Consider the following 15,231-nt stretch of genomic DNA (forward strand, 5'->3'; position numbering starts at 1 on the left):
CTCTGTTTTTAAGACTATTTTTAAAATATATTTTTATTAATTTCAGAGAGGAAGGGAGCAGGAGGGATAGAAACATCAGTGATGAGAGAAAAGTATTGATTGGTTGGTTGCCTTCTGCATACCCCCTACTGAGGATCAAGCCTGAAACCCAGGCATGTGCCCTGACCTCCTGGTTCATAGGTCTATGCTCAACCACCGAGCTGCAGCAGCCAGGCTGGTCTCCATTTTTTAATATCCCCATGGCTCAGAGAGCAACCTAATAAGGAGTTTCCTTGACCTTCTTCCGGCATTTTCTTCCTTCTGAAATGCCATGCATTGTCAGAGCTCCCCTAACCCGCTCAATCATCAGTAACTTCCTCTCAGGGTCCTTCTCCACTACCCATAGCACCAGTGGGCTTCAATGCTCCTGGGCTCTTCCTAGTGTTCCCGGAACTTGAATGCCAGGTTCTTGAGTCTCAAAGTCATAGAAGCAAGCACTGAACTACATCAATCCGTCGAGCTTACTGAAAAGAACCCGCACACAGGAGTTGAGCAGAAGAGAGTCCATCTCCCTTTAGGCCTTGTGGATGGAGCATACAGGGGACCTTGGGGGGGTGCAGGGCTTGGGGATGAGGTCAGTTGTTCCACAATCACCATCCAGCTGTAGTTGGTCCCAGAGTCATCACAAGGTGTTTTCCATGGTCCGGTCCGTGGACCACCAAAGGGCCTGTAAAATAATGCCTGCACAGCCCTACCGGTGTGCTCAGTGGCTGAGCGTCCACCTATGAGCCAGGAGGTCAGGGTTCTATTCCTGATCCGGGCGCATGCCCAGGTGGCAGGCTCGATCCCTGGCAGGGGCCTGCAGGACGCAGCCGATCAATGATTCTCTCTCATCATCGATGTTTCTATGTCTCCCTCTCCCTCTGAAATCAATAAAAATAAATTTTAAAAATAATAATGCTTGCACATTATAGTTACCATCTAATGGACAAAAAAAACCCTAATTTTCAGAACATGGTGTTGAGAAAGGATGTCATTGTACATTCGTTCCTTTAAGGATGCGGTTCGGTTAATTTCAACAACGGTGTTTTACCGAAAGCAGGGAGTCACCAGGATGAAAGCTCTGGTCTCCATGGAGTGAAGCGCTACCCGAGTCGCGTTCACCTCGCACGGGTTCCCCACGCCGAACAGTGCGAGCTCCCGGGCGAGCACGGGCTCCCGACCCCCTGGGAGGGCAGGCGGGCGCCGGCCGGCCAGGCTGGGGACACCCTGGGGGATAAGGCTGTCGGCCTGCGGAGACAGGCGGCTGGGGACGCGGCCCGGCCTCCGCGCCGGCCAGCGAACACCTGACACCTCGGCGCCACCGGCAGGACCCTTTCCTTTCCCGCACCTCGCACCGGAAGCTGCTCGCTTTACGGCAGGTTCCCGGCGAACGCCGAGGCTGCCGTAAAAGGAGGCGAAGCCGCGGGCGCGGAGGCGCCGACTTCCGGCTTCGCCACCGGCCGGGCGGGAAGTGCGCGGTCGGTTGGAGCGGCCGGGCCCCGCCCCGCGGGCCGCACTTCCGAGAGGCGTGTTCCGGGCGGGCGGACGCAGCGCCGGCGCCGGTTGAGACACCCTCCGCGTCCATGGAGGCGCCGGGGCAGGCGGAGGTCGAGCATGAGGACGGCGACAGCACCTGTGGGGACCTGTGCTGCATGGACCAAGGCCTGCGGAGGTGAGGGCGCGCCGGGCCGGCGGCGGGGCCGGGGACCGCCTCCCTCCCTCCCCGACACCCTGCTAGCTCCGGGCCGCCCGCCCCGCTCCGCCGAGGGGTCCCTGTCCCTCGGGTTGTGCCCGTCCCTGCGCTGCCCCTTCTCTGACCCTGACGCCGCGGTCTCCGCCCTGCACGGGCTCTGCCGCGGGCCCCCGGTCCCAGTCCGCCCTTTGCGGACCCGCGACGCCGGCGTTCACGTGCTTCTTGCAAGGACTGAGCTCACCCTTTGGAGGCCCGATGCCCGCTGTCATGCAGGCCAGACTCGTGCGTGGAGCCCCTGCCCCTGTCCCGGTCCCTGCCCGCCGCGCACCTCGCAGCCCACCCCCTCCCTCCCGGTTTCCCGCCGACACGGGCTCACCCGGCGGGCGGGACCGCAGGCCCCTCCGCTCCTGGTGCCTCGGCGGCCCTTCCTGTGAGCCTGGCTGCTCCTGCTAAAGCATCGTGCCTGGACCCTGGTCTGAAATTTGCCGGATGTTTTCAGAGGAGTATTTCTATTCGATAGTAGCTGTCACTTGCCGAGTGCCATCTGTGTGCATGTTACCTGTATTGTCACTGGTCCTCACCGCAGTTCTGCAAGGTGGCAGTTTTGCTTGTGACAAACCTGAGACCCGAGGGTGTAAAAAACTTTCCCAGCCTCGCAGCTGGTGAGCAACTAAGTTCAAATTCAAACCCATCTCCGTCTAAGGTCACTCTGCTTTTTCTGCTGTGCCACGTAACCTGCACAGTATTAATTTCCAGAAGCAGAGATGTTTTGGAAAATAAATGGTTGACATTAAGAACACATGTTAATAGTATAAGGTCTGGACTAAGTAATAGCTCAGTAAGTGACGGAGGCGAGGTCATGGGGACCTGTAGAGGTGGCCAGTTTGACATTTAGAAGTGCTGCCTCCTTTTGGGGGGGGGGGGCGTACAGAACATGGAGCCAGTGCCATGACCGTGCCTCCCCCCCCTCCGCACCGTGTGCGCCTTTGTCTTCCTGGGAGGGCGGTTCCAGAGGGGCCCTGGTGTATAGGGCACGACTTGAGAGAATGAGCTCCATTCAGTGGAGGTGCATTCCAAAGTCAGCAGGGAGGACGGGCACTTTTTCAATAGAAACAGCAGTGCCCGCGGTGTCTTTTGAAATGGGCTGCATCCTGCGTTAAGCAGCCGTTATGGACGGTGAGGGAAGTAGGGAACTGCAGGGCCAGGTCTGGATTAATCCCGGCTCAGTAAGGTAACAACTACAAGAACTGGGACAAGTTATTGAATTTCTGTAAATGTCAGTTTCCTTAGATCCCTACCGTTTAGTATTGTGAGAGTTGAATGAGATGAGGAAACAGGCTGTTAACTCATGGAACAGCAAAAAAAAAGTAGAGTGCAGTTTTGAGCTGGGGTGTAGGCACCCCACGGCCTTTGCACTGGTGCCTTCCCTGTGTGCTCATCACTTCATGTTGAGAAGCTAGACATGCCCAGGGTCACCTGCATCTCCTAAGTGGGTTTCTTGATTATATAAATGTCCCAAAATGCTGTTTTGTGGTAGGAATCGCTATACCTGGTGAGACATTTCAAGGCTACTACAAGTAGGAAGAATTTCATTATAGAACTAGAAGCCCGATGCACAAAATTCACGCAAGGGGCTCAGCTCTCGCAGCCCCGGCTTTGCCAGGAAGGTAGTCCAGCTGTCTGGTCTAATAGCATATTATACTTTTATTGTTTTAGATGAGTAGAGCTCACAGTTATATATACTCTGTTGGGTTAATTTTAATTATTTGGTATGATTTCAAAATCCATTTTTTTGTGTTTGATGGTACATATTTTCTTTTATAGCATATCAGAGTTATCCTTAGATTCAACCCTCCATGCCATCAATCTGCATTGTAACAACATCTCGAAGATTGAAGCCATTGACCATGTCTGGAATTTACAACATTTAGATTTGTCATCTAATCAAATCAGTCAAATCGAAGGGCTAAGCACACTGACAAAACTACGCACTTTAAATTTGTCCAGCAATTTGATCACAAAAATAGAAGGTGTGTAAGTGATTGTCATGTAATACTTTGAATAAGGAAGATGACTGAAGTCCATTTTTTTTCCTTCCCAGAAGAACGGGATAAATAGTAAACTTTTGAAAACTGACCCTAAAATTTATCATATAAAAATTTTTCTCCTAGAAAAGTTATTAGCCTTTTTCAAGTATTTTATAAAATACCAACAAAATTGATTTTACTGTTATTTAATTCGACTGTAGATTTGCTTCAAAAAGTCTGAAATAGTATTGCAGTACTATATAGCTTTAATAAATTGATTATTGAATCCTGTAAAAGCTTTATTTTATTTTATTTTATTTTAGGACTTGAAGCACTAATTAATCTGACTAGACTGAATTTATCCTATAACCACATAAATGATTTAAGTGGTAAGTAGATGTGCTTTATATATATAGAAGCCTAAGCGACTGTTACAACTGGTTGACAGGTTGCTATGACACTCAATGCTGGAGCTTCCTCCTGGTGGTCAGTGCACTCCCACAGCCAACCTCCCATGGCTGGCCAACCTCACACAGTCCCTCCCCCAGCCGGATGGCCCTGATCGGCCCCCATCAGGGCCAGCTGGTAACATCCTGCGGTCCCTACCCTCTGCCAGCCGGCCCCAATAGGCCCAATCAGGACTGGGTGATGGGCAAGATGGCCCCGATTGCCAGCCAGGCCGAGGAACCCCACCCGTGCACGAATTCATGCACGGCCTCTAGTTTTTCTATAATGCTGAATATTTGCCATGTGTGGTGAGTTAGAATGAGCTTAGCATGTCAGAAAGCTGAATAATACAATTTTTGACCAAAAATCTCATCTAGAGAATGTGTTGGTAGCAAAGCTACCTCTGAATGAAGAATTGGGATTAAAACTAGGGTGGTCTGTAACAGGACAAACTTGGATAGAAGGACCTCTTTTGGGGGAAATGGTATTTTAATCTTAGATAATTAATGAATATACTGTTCTAGAGAGGAAGAATTCCAATAGAACTTCTTACAGTGATAAAAACATTCTACGTTTGCGCTGCCTATCAAAGCACCCAGTGTGCCATGCGAGCATTTGAAATGTGCCTAGTGCACCGAGGAACTGGATTTGTCATTTTATTTACTTTCAATCAAACTTAAGTTTAAATTACAAAGCCACCTGAGGCCGTCCTACCAGATTGGACAGTATGAGTGTAAAGCATCCCGAAGGCCATTACAAATTGAAGATCAAATACATGTTTTTTCTGTTTTACTTCAGTATGTCTAAAAAGGTAAAAAATTACCTACTTTTTAACTGATTAAAGTGATACACTGATAAAGTGGAAAAAAGTTTCATAATTATTCATCAAATTATTGGATAACTATTTTCTCTATCTTCATAAACTCAATCGATATTTGAAACAGCCTTATTCATTCATTGGTTTTCTCCCCTACTAGAAAAATCCTACCCTACGCCAGGTGTTTAGCATACAAAAAAAGAAATGACCTAGTCTCCACCCTTAAGCTGAAGTAGCAGCAGTATTTTAAATTTTCCCCCCAAAGATGTGAAAGTATTAGGTTTGAGTATTGGCTGTAGGTCTGTCACTGTTGTGCGTTGTTGAGCAAAGTCTGTCACTTTTTGGATGCAGTTTCCTTATCTGAAAAATGTGAATCTTAGATAAGAGAGTAATCTGCTTATCAACAAATATTTATTAAAGAGTGCCTGTGGACAGATAGAATTCTTTTTTTATGTTTTTTATTGATTTTTAGGGAGAGAGGAAGGGAGAAGGCTAGAGAAATGGAAATATCAATTAGAGAGAGACATCCATCAGCTGCCTTGATCAAGCCCATAGTCAGGGCATGTGCCCTGACCAGGAGGAATTGAACCATGACCTCCTGGTTCATGGGTCGCCCCTCAACCACAGAGCCATACCAGCCAGGCTGGACAGATAAAGTTCTTGTAGGGAATGATTATGGAGTATCTAGAATTTACATCCGTTGCTGGTAGAATTCAAAGTAGTATAAGGATTTTGGGAAACAGTTTGAAGGTTTCTTATAAGGTTACATGTACATTGATATGCAGTCCCACTCTAGGCATTTACCAAAGAGAAATGAAAATATGTCTAATCAGAGACCTGTACATGAGTGTTTGTATGTTTATATAGCTTTTCATATAATCAGGTTTCTGTGATTATCTGTAATCTCTAAAAACTGGAAACCACTCACTTACCTGTCACCTGGTAAACAGAAATTGTGATGCAGCCACAAGATGGAATACTAAGGCCATAAAAAGGAACGAGCTATTGATACATGCTGCAGCATGGATGAATCTAAAAAAGAATTGTGCTAAGTGAAAGCATTCACAAAAGGCTACCCTGTATGAATCCAATATGTGCCATTCTAACAAAGGCAAAGTTATAGGGGCAGAAAACAGATCATCAGTCGCCAGGGCTTGAACATGGGGAGAGAAAATTGCCTACATAGGGACACACTGATTGGGGTGGTGGAAATAAATGTTCTATATCTTAGTCATGGTTAAAAAAACTATATGTTGGTCAAAGCACATGGAACTCCACACCTAAGAAGTGTGAATTTTAGTGACTGTCTGAGAGAAGAAATATGAAGAAAATGTCATAGGCAACCCTGGAAGTTCTAATAGCTAACTCTTAGAATGATGTATTTTATTCAGAAACACCTCGCTAGAGAGCAGAGCGCGGCAGTGTGTGTGCTAGAGCATGTGGCACGCTAGGGCTCAAGCGAGCGAGTTGGACCTCGGAGCAGAGGAAGGAAGTGTGGCTGGAGCACAGCAAATGGGGTTCGTGTGCAGAAGAGAGATGAGCAAGCAGGCAAAGGGTGACATTTGCATGTTGTCGTAGGTACAACGGGGGCCATGGGAGGGCTTTAAACAAGTGACATCGCGCATGTGTTAAGGATCACTTGGGCTGAATGAGGAGGATGGGTGTTAGGACGGGAGTGGGAGTCAGTGGGAAGCTGCTCCAGGTGTCCAGAGGAGAGGGTGAGACCTGGACTGGGTGGAGACGGGAGATGGCTAAATGCGTTTTACACGTGGAGGTCATAGGCCTTGCTGATGGGTGCGATGAGGGCATGGAGGAGAAAGAAATCCCAGATGATGAACACGAATTTTCCCTGAAGTAACAGGCAGATGATGGTATTGCTTCCTGATGTGTGATGATTGGGGAGGAGCAGGTTTGAGATGGGGTGAGACGTGAGTGTGTGTGTGTGCGCGCGCACATGCACATATGTGAGTAATTGGGTTAGAGCTGAGATCTGGCACATTGGTGGTGTTTGTAATCATGACACTGCGGAAGGTCCTGGAGAGCCTGTGGATGGAGGAGGGACACTAGGGGACAGCCAGTGACGAGTGTGTGTGTGTGTGTGTGTGTGTACGTGTGTGTACATCGATGGTGTTGTAGCTATGACACTGCAGGAGTGCAGGAGGTCCTGGAGAACCTGTGGATGGAGGAGGGACACTAGGGGACAGCCAGTGACGAGTGTGTGTGTGTTAGTGTAATCAGTTGGAGCTGAGATGTGACACGTCGATGGTGTTGCAGCCATGACACTGCAGGAGTGCGGGAAGTCCTGGAGAGCCTGTGGATGGAAGAGGGACACTAGGGACAGCCAGGAATGTGGAGCAGGACCTTACAGTGCAGCTGCATCTCAGAATGGCCCTTCCAAGAGAAGGGAGGCTGGGGCATGGTCCACTGACAAGCTCCCTTCTCCAGGGCTGAGGGAGCCCTGCAGGCACACTTTCAGGCTGCACCTTTGCTCAGCAAGCTCTACTTGGAAGCAGGTTCTGAGGCAGGGAAGAGAAATGGCCAGTTGCACCCTGTGTCATAGCACCATAATTTACAGTAGCCAAGATCTGGAAGCGGCCCAGGTTTCCATCAGAGGAGTGGATACAAAAGCTGTGGTACATTTACACCATGGAATACTATGCGGCAATAAAAAAGGATCTCTTACCTTTTGGGACAGTATGAATGGACCTGGAGAGCATTATGCCTGTCAGAGAAAGACAAGTACCATATGTGGAATCTAATGAACAAAATGAACAAATGAGCAAAATAGTAAAACAGCCAGCACTCTAGGGGTACCTGAGTAGGGCACATGAGGCTGTCAGGGTGGGGTTCCTGGCTTACCACACCCCAGATAAGCTGGGGCTATAGGTATTACCAGGGACTAAATCAAATGCTATTTGTATTTTATGCTCAAACCAACAATGGAAGCTTATTCAGTGTTTGCTTATCAGGAAGGAGCCTGGAGCCTTGCTTGTTCTGTAAGTTCCTGCATGGCCTAGGAGGCCTGAGAGTTTTGTTTGAATGGAACTCATACCAGGGGCCTCTGTTCTCAAAACAAGAGGACTTGACTGACCCTCTCCACGAGGTGCAGCTTCGCAGCGAGGCCTCGCTCGCCCTTTGCCTTCGCCTGGAAGTAGAACCACATCAAGTGTTCCATGAGCTGTTGGGGAAATGGCTGCTGTGGCATCAGCAGGGTTTTTTCATCTTGCAGGTTTGATGCCCCTTCATGGAATCAAACATAAGCTTAGATACATCGACCTGCACAGCAACTGCATAGACAGCATCCACCACCTGCTCCAGTGCATGGTGGGCTTGCACTTCCTGACGAACCTGGTTTTGGAGAAGAATGGCGAGGATAACCCTGTCTGTCGGGTGCCGGGTAGGACCCTCCAATTCACTGCACTTTGTAACGGTGTTCACAGCAGCTGGTGCTTAGAACTTGCTTTTATTTGTCTTAAGCTTTTCAGCATTTTATTACGTATTTGGAAAAACATAATTGCAAAATAAAATATTTTTTTAGACAAACTAAGTTGCTATTAAAAGAATAACACAGTGAATAAATTAGTGACTCCGTTAAACAGTTTTAAATTTGACTAGAGGCCTGGTGCACGAAATTCGTGCGGGGGGTGGAGGGTGGTCCCTTAGCCCGGCCTGCACCCTCTTGCAATCTGGGACCGCTGGTTCCTGACTGTTGGCCGGCCTGCCTGATTGCCCCTAACCACTCGCCTGCCTGCCTGATTGTCCCAACCACTCTACTTGCCTGCTTGATCGCCCCTAACTACTCGCCTGCCTGCCTGATTGCCCCAACCACTCTACTTGCCTGCCTGATCGCCCCTAACCACTCGCCTGCCTGCCTAATTGCCCCTAACCATTCTGCCTGCCTGCCTGATCGCCCCTAACCACTCGCCTGCCTGCCTGATTGCCCCTAACTGCTCACCTGCTTGATTGCCCCTAACTGCCTCTGCCTCGGCCCCTGCCACCGCGGCTTTGTCTGGAAGGACATCTGGAAGGTCATTAAACTCTCCTATCTAATTAGCATATTACGCTTTTATTATTATAGATAAGTGAGTGCCTCAGAATTAAATTATCATTGTGAGATATAAGAGTGTAACCCTAGGAAGTTGTAGGTACCTCTGGTAGCTGACAAATTCAGTTGAATCTCCAAGTAATTAACTTCTTTAATGCATGAGTTTTCATTTTGAATATGTCTCCAGGGTACCAAGCAATTATGCTGCAGACCCTGCCACAGCTTCGAATCCTGGACTGCAAGAACATATTTGGTGAGCCGGTAGACCTGTCACAGATAAATTCCTCAAGTCTGCAGTGCTTCGAAGGTCTTTTGGATAATTTGGTTTCATCTGATTCTCCCCTAAATATCAGTGAAGATGAGGTATGGTATTGGGTTTTCCCTAATACAAAGATGCCTTCAGCTTGTCCTTCGTCAGTGCACATGTTGAGGGTCTGGTGGTATCTGTCCTAGATCGCTGACGGCCTGCCGGTGGTGACGGCCCCCACGGGTGATGACATGGCCCCCCTGGACCCGTTTGCAAGTCCTCCAGCTGACACGGGGCTGCCGTCTTTTATGTCCGTGTGCCCGCCTTCTGAGCCAGAGAAGGATAATCATGATAGCGATTTTCAGAATGAGATGAAACTTCAGAAATTAGATGATCAGTTTTTACAGCTTCTCAATGAAGTAACTATTTTTCCTATTTTACTAAGTCCTGTGTTTGTTGAAGAAATAGTTCAAAAAATGTAAAGTGAAAATTGGTTCAAGCGGACATCAGAAACACTGTACTGCATTTGTGTACGTGTCTGTGTGTGTGTCTGTCAGTTCTTGTCTTTTCCAGAGGTGGGATTGTTACAGTCCCCGGGGCAGGAACAGCGATGTACTTTCCCCTCATTTCCTCGTCCTCCTCTAGACCTTCTAATGTGAGTTCTGTTGTGCTTCCCCTATTTCCACCTGCTCCCCTATTACTTCAAACTCTCTCTGCACCTGCCTGTGAACAGGGGGGATTGGGAGTTACTTTTGACCTCTTCTGTCATCTCTTCAGTTGTTTAATGGTCAAAACCACTTCTGGAACCCACAGCTGAATCCAAATTAATTCATAGATTTCCTCCTTCGACTCTTTACAGTAGACCTTCCCCAAATGAATCTCTACTTCTCTGAGTTACTCATTCGACTTTGCCCCTTACACTGCTGTTTAGGGTGAGCTACAGTCCTGGACTCGCTGCTGTCAGGGTCCCAGCCTCCCCCGAAAGGCGAGGCTGTTAGTCAAATGTCAGTTTGACCTCAAAATTTGTAATTTTAATACTTAATTATTTTCTGAAACTGGAGTGGGGGTGGGAAGCAGACAACGCTTATGGAATGTTTTTGGTTCGGTGGGTTTTTAATAATCCTGAAGTATTGTCGTAGCTGTGGTACCAGCAATGCCAGATAAACACGGCCCCCGCTGGTGAGGGGGGGAGAGAGTGAGTGAGGCTGCCAGGATTCCTCATGCCGAAGCGCAGATTGGGTTCCTTTGGGGCTGCAGAGGAGGTGGTGAGAGGGCTGGGCTGCAGCGCTGGCCTGGCGTGCTTTGCTGTTGTTGACATACTTCTGGGCCTCCGTCTCCTCAGGTTTCCTGCCCATCTTTTCTCATGGCCGACTCTTCGACCAGCGTCAGAACTTAGATTTCAGCTGAACTTAAACATGAAGCGCATTTGGCAGCTTCTCTTGCACTCACACATCTTTCTCATGATGGCCCGGTCCAGTAGGTAGGGTCACGCTCACTGTCCTGTTCCCTAGAGCGGAAACCGGGAGACCTGAGCGTCCTCTGTAGGGGGGCCGTTGAGCCTCGTGCCTGATGACCTGGAAATCAGTGTGGGCACGACTGTCCCTGCTTTGTTTTCACTGCTCTGTCGTGGTCCCCTGTACGATGTACCAGCGTTTATTTGTCATTGTCCTCCTGAGGTTCCGCCAGATTAGCTCCACGTCTGTGGCCGTTGCTGATAAGTCTGTGTGTGAACTTAGGTCTTCCCTTCCCGTCCGTGAACAGCTGGAAGCGGACTGTCTGGAGTGGGGCTGGGTGTGTGCTCAGTTACACGGGCACTGCCAGAGCCTCTGGGTGCCAGTGCACACAGTCCCGCCAGCAGTGCCCAAGGGGCTGTGCCGCTGTCTCCGCCCAGTCCTGACCGCCACCCCCCTCAGTTCCCCTTGGCCCCGCACTGTGCTGTTAGCACTGACCTCATTGCAGCCACTCTGCTGGCTGTGTTCTGGTGTGCACTGTGCTTGAATTTGCATGTCACTAATGGTCGGCAGAGCTGAGCACTTTCCATGGGCTTGAGTAGTCATAAATCTTTTGTGAAGTGTCTGTTCAAACTTTTTGCCCATATTTTATTGAGTTGCTAGTTTATTACTGGGTTATAAGAATTCCTTCGAGTCTCCCTGTGATGGGGCAGTGCAGCTCCAGCCCACGCTGTCTCTGTTTGGGAAGGGAGAGAAAGCAGTAGCTGGCATCCCCGCAGCCTCTCCAGGTGAGCGTGCTGGAGAGGCAGGAAGGGCTCCATGTGGCCAGCCACACACACACACACAAGAATTCATTCTATGTCCTGAATTCTAATGTCAGATATTGGTCATGTATTTGTCAAATATTTGTGGGTATTTTCTCACAAATTGTATCATTTTTTCTTTGATGGTTATTGCATTCGGTGCATTTTAAAATTCTTGGGTATCCCCAAGTCACCCAAGTCATGATGACATTGTCCTGTGTTACTCTCCAAAAAGCTGAGGTCTGTGCGTGTGGGAAGCAGTCGGAGTCCATGCCTCTCTGTAGGTGGGCAGTTTTCCCAGCACCACTTGTGGGAAAGGCTGTTCTTTCCTCCCTTGGGTGGTGGTGATGCACCGAAGGGTCACAGGTTTAATTTCTAGGCAAGAGCATGTACCTGGGTCGCAGATTCCATACTGCCCTGGCCGGGCACGTACAGGAGGCAGCCAATTGATGTATCTCCCTCACATCATGTTTCTCTCTCTCCCTCTCCCTCCTCCCTTCCACACTCTCTAAAAATCAGTGGAAAAAATATCTTCGGTGAGGATTAACCAAGCAAAAATAAATACATAAAATAAAAAATTATATGACCTTATAAATTATAGAATCTATTTCTGGTCCCTTTTTTCTGTTTCTTTGTTCTATTGTTTTTTATCTTATGCCAAAACCACACCGTCTTGATTTTTGTTTCGTAGTAATTTTATAAGTCTGGTAATGTAAGTCTTACAATTCTTTCTTTTTATTCCCCAAAATTATGTTGGGTATTCTACGTTCCTTGCATTTCTTTAAGCTTCAGAATCAGCTTGTCTGTTTCTGAAAAATTTATATCTTGATATTGAGTCGTAAATTTGTGAACTTATCTGTTATTTAGGTCTGTTTCATTGTTCTCAGCAGTAGTTTTCAACATACAAGTTTTACACATGTGTATAAAATTTTGTATTAAATTTTGTTTTATAATTGTTTGTAAACTGAACAACTTTTGTAGTTTTGTGTCCCACTTGATTGCTGCTTGTACGTAAAAGTGTGGTTGATTTTTGTGTACATGACTTGTGTCCTGTCACCTTGCTGAATGTATTAGTCTAGTCCTTGTTCTATGCCTTGCTGATGATTTTCTACATAAACAATCATCCACAGACTTCTTCCTTCTTCCCTGATCTCTGTGCTGCTCCTTTTGCTTTATTGCAACGGCTGAGGTCTCCAGTGCAGTGCTGAACGAAATGGTGAGGTGGGCGCCTCCTGGCCCAGAGTGCTCTCTATGTGACCATGAAGTGTGATGCTAGTGTTACGTTGTTCATAAATGTCCTGTATCAAATCCTTTACTTCTGTTCTGCATTTTCTGATGGTGCTGAATTTTTTTTCATCAAATGTTTTTGCATCTATTGAAATAATCTTGATTTTTTTACTCTTTATTAAGCGTGCCGGGAGCACTATCGCGCTCCTCCTGCAGTGTCACTATTAGATGCTAGTAGTTCACTCTTTATTGACAGATGGCGCCTAAGTGCAGGTTACTTATGATGCCGAATGTTTGTAGTTCTAAAATTGACCACTGGCATTTATCTGCCTAATTTTTTATAGGTACTACAATTTTATGAGGTTTTTTTTCCTAAACTGCTGTAAAATCAGCAAAAATGCCTTGGCAATTTTAGCATAGTTCCTAGGATATTGGTTGTCACTCAAAGGGTTAATATAATAGGATGAACTACATTGATTAATTTTCAGATGATAAACATTGCATTCTTGATATACTAGTATGCCTCATTTAATCACGATATATTATCTCTTGTATATATTCCTGGATTCAGTTTGCTGGTACTTTATAAGGGTTTTGATGTCTTTGCTCATGAGGGATATTGGTTTATACTTGCATGGTAGGGTCTTTGGTTTTCATGTTTGGGGCAAGCTGCCTAGTAAATGAGGTGAGAACTGTTCCTCCTGCTCTGTGTTCTAAGTGTTTGTAAGACTGGAATTATTTCTCCCCTAAATGTTCAATAGGGTTCACCAGTGAAATCACCTGGGCTTGGGAGGTTCTTAATGATGAATTCAATGTTTACATAATTCAAAGGCCACTCTTTGTTTTGTCTTGTTCAGTTTAGCTTGGCTTTTTGTTGATTTCTACAGAAATCAACTTTGTTCATTTTATCTACTTTTTCCCACAATATCAACTTCTCCATTTTATTTTTTCTTTTACTTACTTTTAATTTACTCTTCTTTTTCTAGCTTCTTAATGTAAATGCTTATTAGGTTATTGATTTTGGACATGTTTTAACCTAATCATTCAAAGCAGTAAATATTCCTTTAAAGACTGCATTAGCCACATTCGACAAGTGTCTCATTTACTTCTGTTTTTTCAGAGAGCCCATTCCGGGCCATTTCCACGAGGGTTCCCTGGCCAGCACGCCTGTCTCAGTGGCTGTCATCTGGGCCTCCCGCAGGGTGTGTGTCTGCAGCTGTGGCCTCAGGCTGGGAGCTGCACGGCACCTCGGGATTCCTGGCTTCCTCACGGTTTGCAATTCTGTCGGTTGCATGCAAGATGTTAAACGTCCAACTCTGACTTGGATTTGCCAGTTTCCCTTAACTTTCTTAATATTTACTCTTGGTTTTCAGCACTTTGGCTGCATTGTGCTTAAGGGTGGGTTTCTTCATGTCTGTCCTGCTGATGGTTTGTTTCTCTGAGCATTTTAAACCCCGTGTATGGGAACTTGCGGGCATTATTTCTTCAACTCTTTTTCTGTCCCATTCTCTCTCCTCTCTATTCAGAGTCTACATCAGCCATGGGCAAACTACGGCCCGCGGGCCGGATCCAGCCAGTTTGAAATGAATAAAACTAAAAAAAAAAAAGACTGTACCCTTTTATGTATGATGTTTACTTTGAATTTATATGAGTTCACACAAACACTCCATCCATGCTTTTGTTCCGGCCCTCCGGTCCAGTTTAAGAACCCATTGTGGCCCTCGAGTCAAAAGTTTGCCCACCCCTGGTCTACATGCTCTTTGCCGTTGTCCCACAGGTTTCTGAGACTGGACATCTTACTAACTTTCTCCTCGGTATTCTTCACACTGAATAATGTCCACTGTGCCATCTTCAGGGTCACTGATTCTTTCTTTTGTCACCTCATTCTTCTGTGAAGCTCAGCCAGGGAATTTTTACTTCAGACGTTGTACTTTTCCGATGTGAAATTTCCTCTTTTTAAAAATAATTTCTGTTTCTCTGCTGAGCTTTTTTCTCTCTATTCATGACAAGGATACTTTTCAGGCCACTGAGCACAATCGGGTCCCCCTCCACTGCCTGTCTGTTCTCCTGGGAGTAGTGAGGCTGGCTGCTCCTGGGCTGGGTGTTGCTGGGTCATTCTGGATATTGTGATGTTACGCTGTGGAGAGTCCATGTCCCTAGCAGCCTCCAGGGTCCCTGTTTTTGACTTGAACTGTATCACTTTGTCTCTTGGGCTGCTTACTGTTGTCCTTCACTTGCCATCTCTACGCTGTCCTCTGATTGTATAGACCCCAAAGCCTGATGTTTTTACCTGAGTTTTGGACTTCCACACAGCACTTGCTGGGCTGCATCCTCACCCCTGCACAGCGCTCACTGGGCTACATTCTCACCCCTGCACAGCGTTCAGTGGGATACATCCTCACCCCTGCACAGCGCTCGCTAGGCTACATCCTCACCCCTGCACAGCGTTCAGT

The 15,231-nt window shown here is 47.1% G+C and overlaps 1 protein-coding gene across 11 annotated transcripts in view; it reads left to right on the top strand.

Moving 5' to 3' along the window:
* Positions 1–1,484: 1,484 nt before the first annotated feature.
* Positions 1,485–15,231, top strand: part of LRRCC1 (leucine rich repeat and coiled-coil centrosomal protein 1) — a 32,435-nt gene continuing 18,688 nt past the window's right edge. For 2 of the 11 annotated variants that reach the window (XR_004972331.1, XM_036337433.1), the window contains exons 1-7: positions 1,498–1,693; positions 2,235–2,376; positions 3,539–3,744; positions 4,065–4,130; positions 8,235–8,402; positions 9,238–9,413; positions 9,504–9,716. Coding sequence is in view for 8 of the 11 variants with exons in the window: in XM_036337433.1 (XP_036193326.1) it covers positions 1,636–1,693; positions 2,235–2,376; positions 3,539–3,744; positions 4,065–4,130; positions 8,235–8,402; positions 9,238–9,413; positions 9,504–9,716 (1,029 nt within the window). In the remaining 3 variants the exon portion in view is untranslated. Of the gene's footprint in view, positions 1,694–2,234; positions 2,377–3,538; positions 3,745–4,064; positions 4,131–8,234; positions 8,403–9,237; positions 9,414–9,503; positions 9,717–9,736; positions 9,828–13,961; positions 13,981–15,231 lie in introns of those variants that run through there. The other 9 variants (XM_036337434.1, XM_036337437.1, XM_036337435.1 and 6 more) reach the window with 9 other exon arrangements.

The sequence above is a fragment of the Myotis myotis genome, unplaced genomic scaffold (assembly GCF_014108235.1).
Source record: "Myotis myotis isolate mMyoMyo1 unplaced genomic scaffold, mMyoMyo1.p scaffold_m19_p_16, whole genome shotgun sequence".
Classification (NCBI taxonomy): domain Eukaryota; kingdom Metazoa; phylum Chordata; class Mammalia; order Chiroptera; family Vespertilionidae; genus Myotis; species Myotis myotis.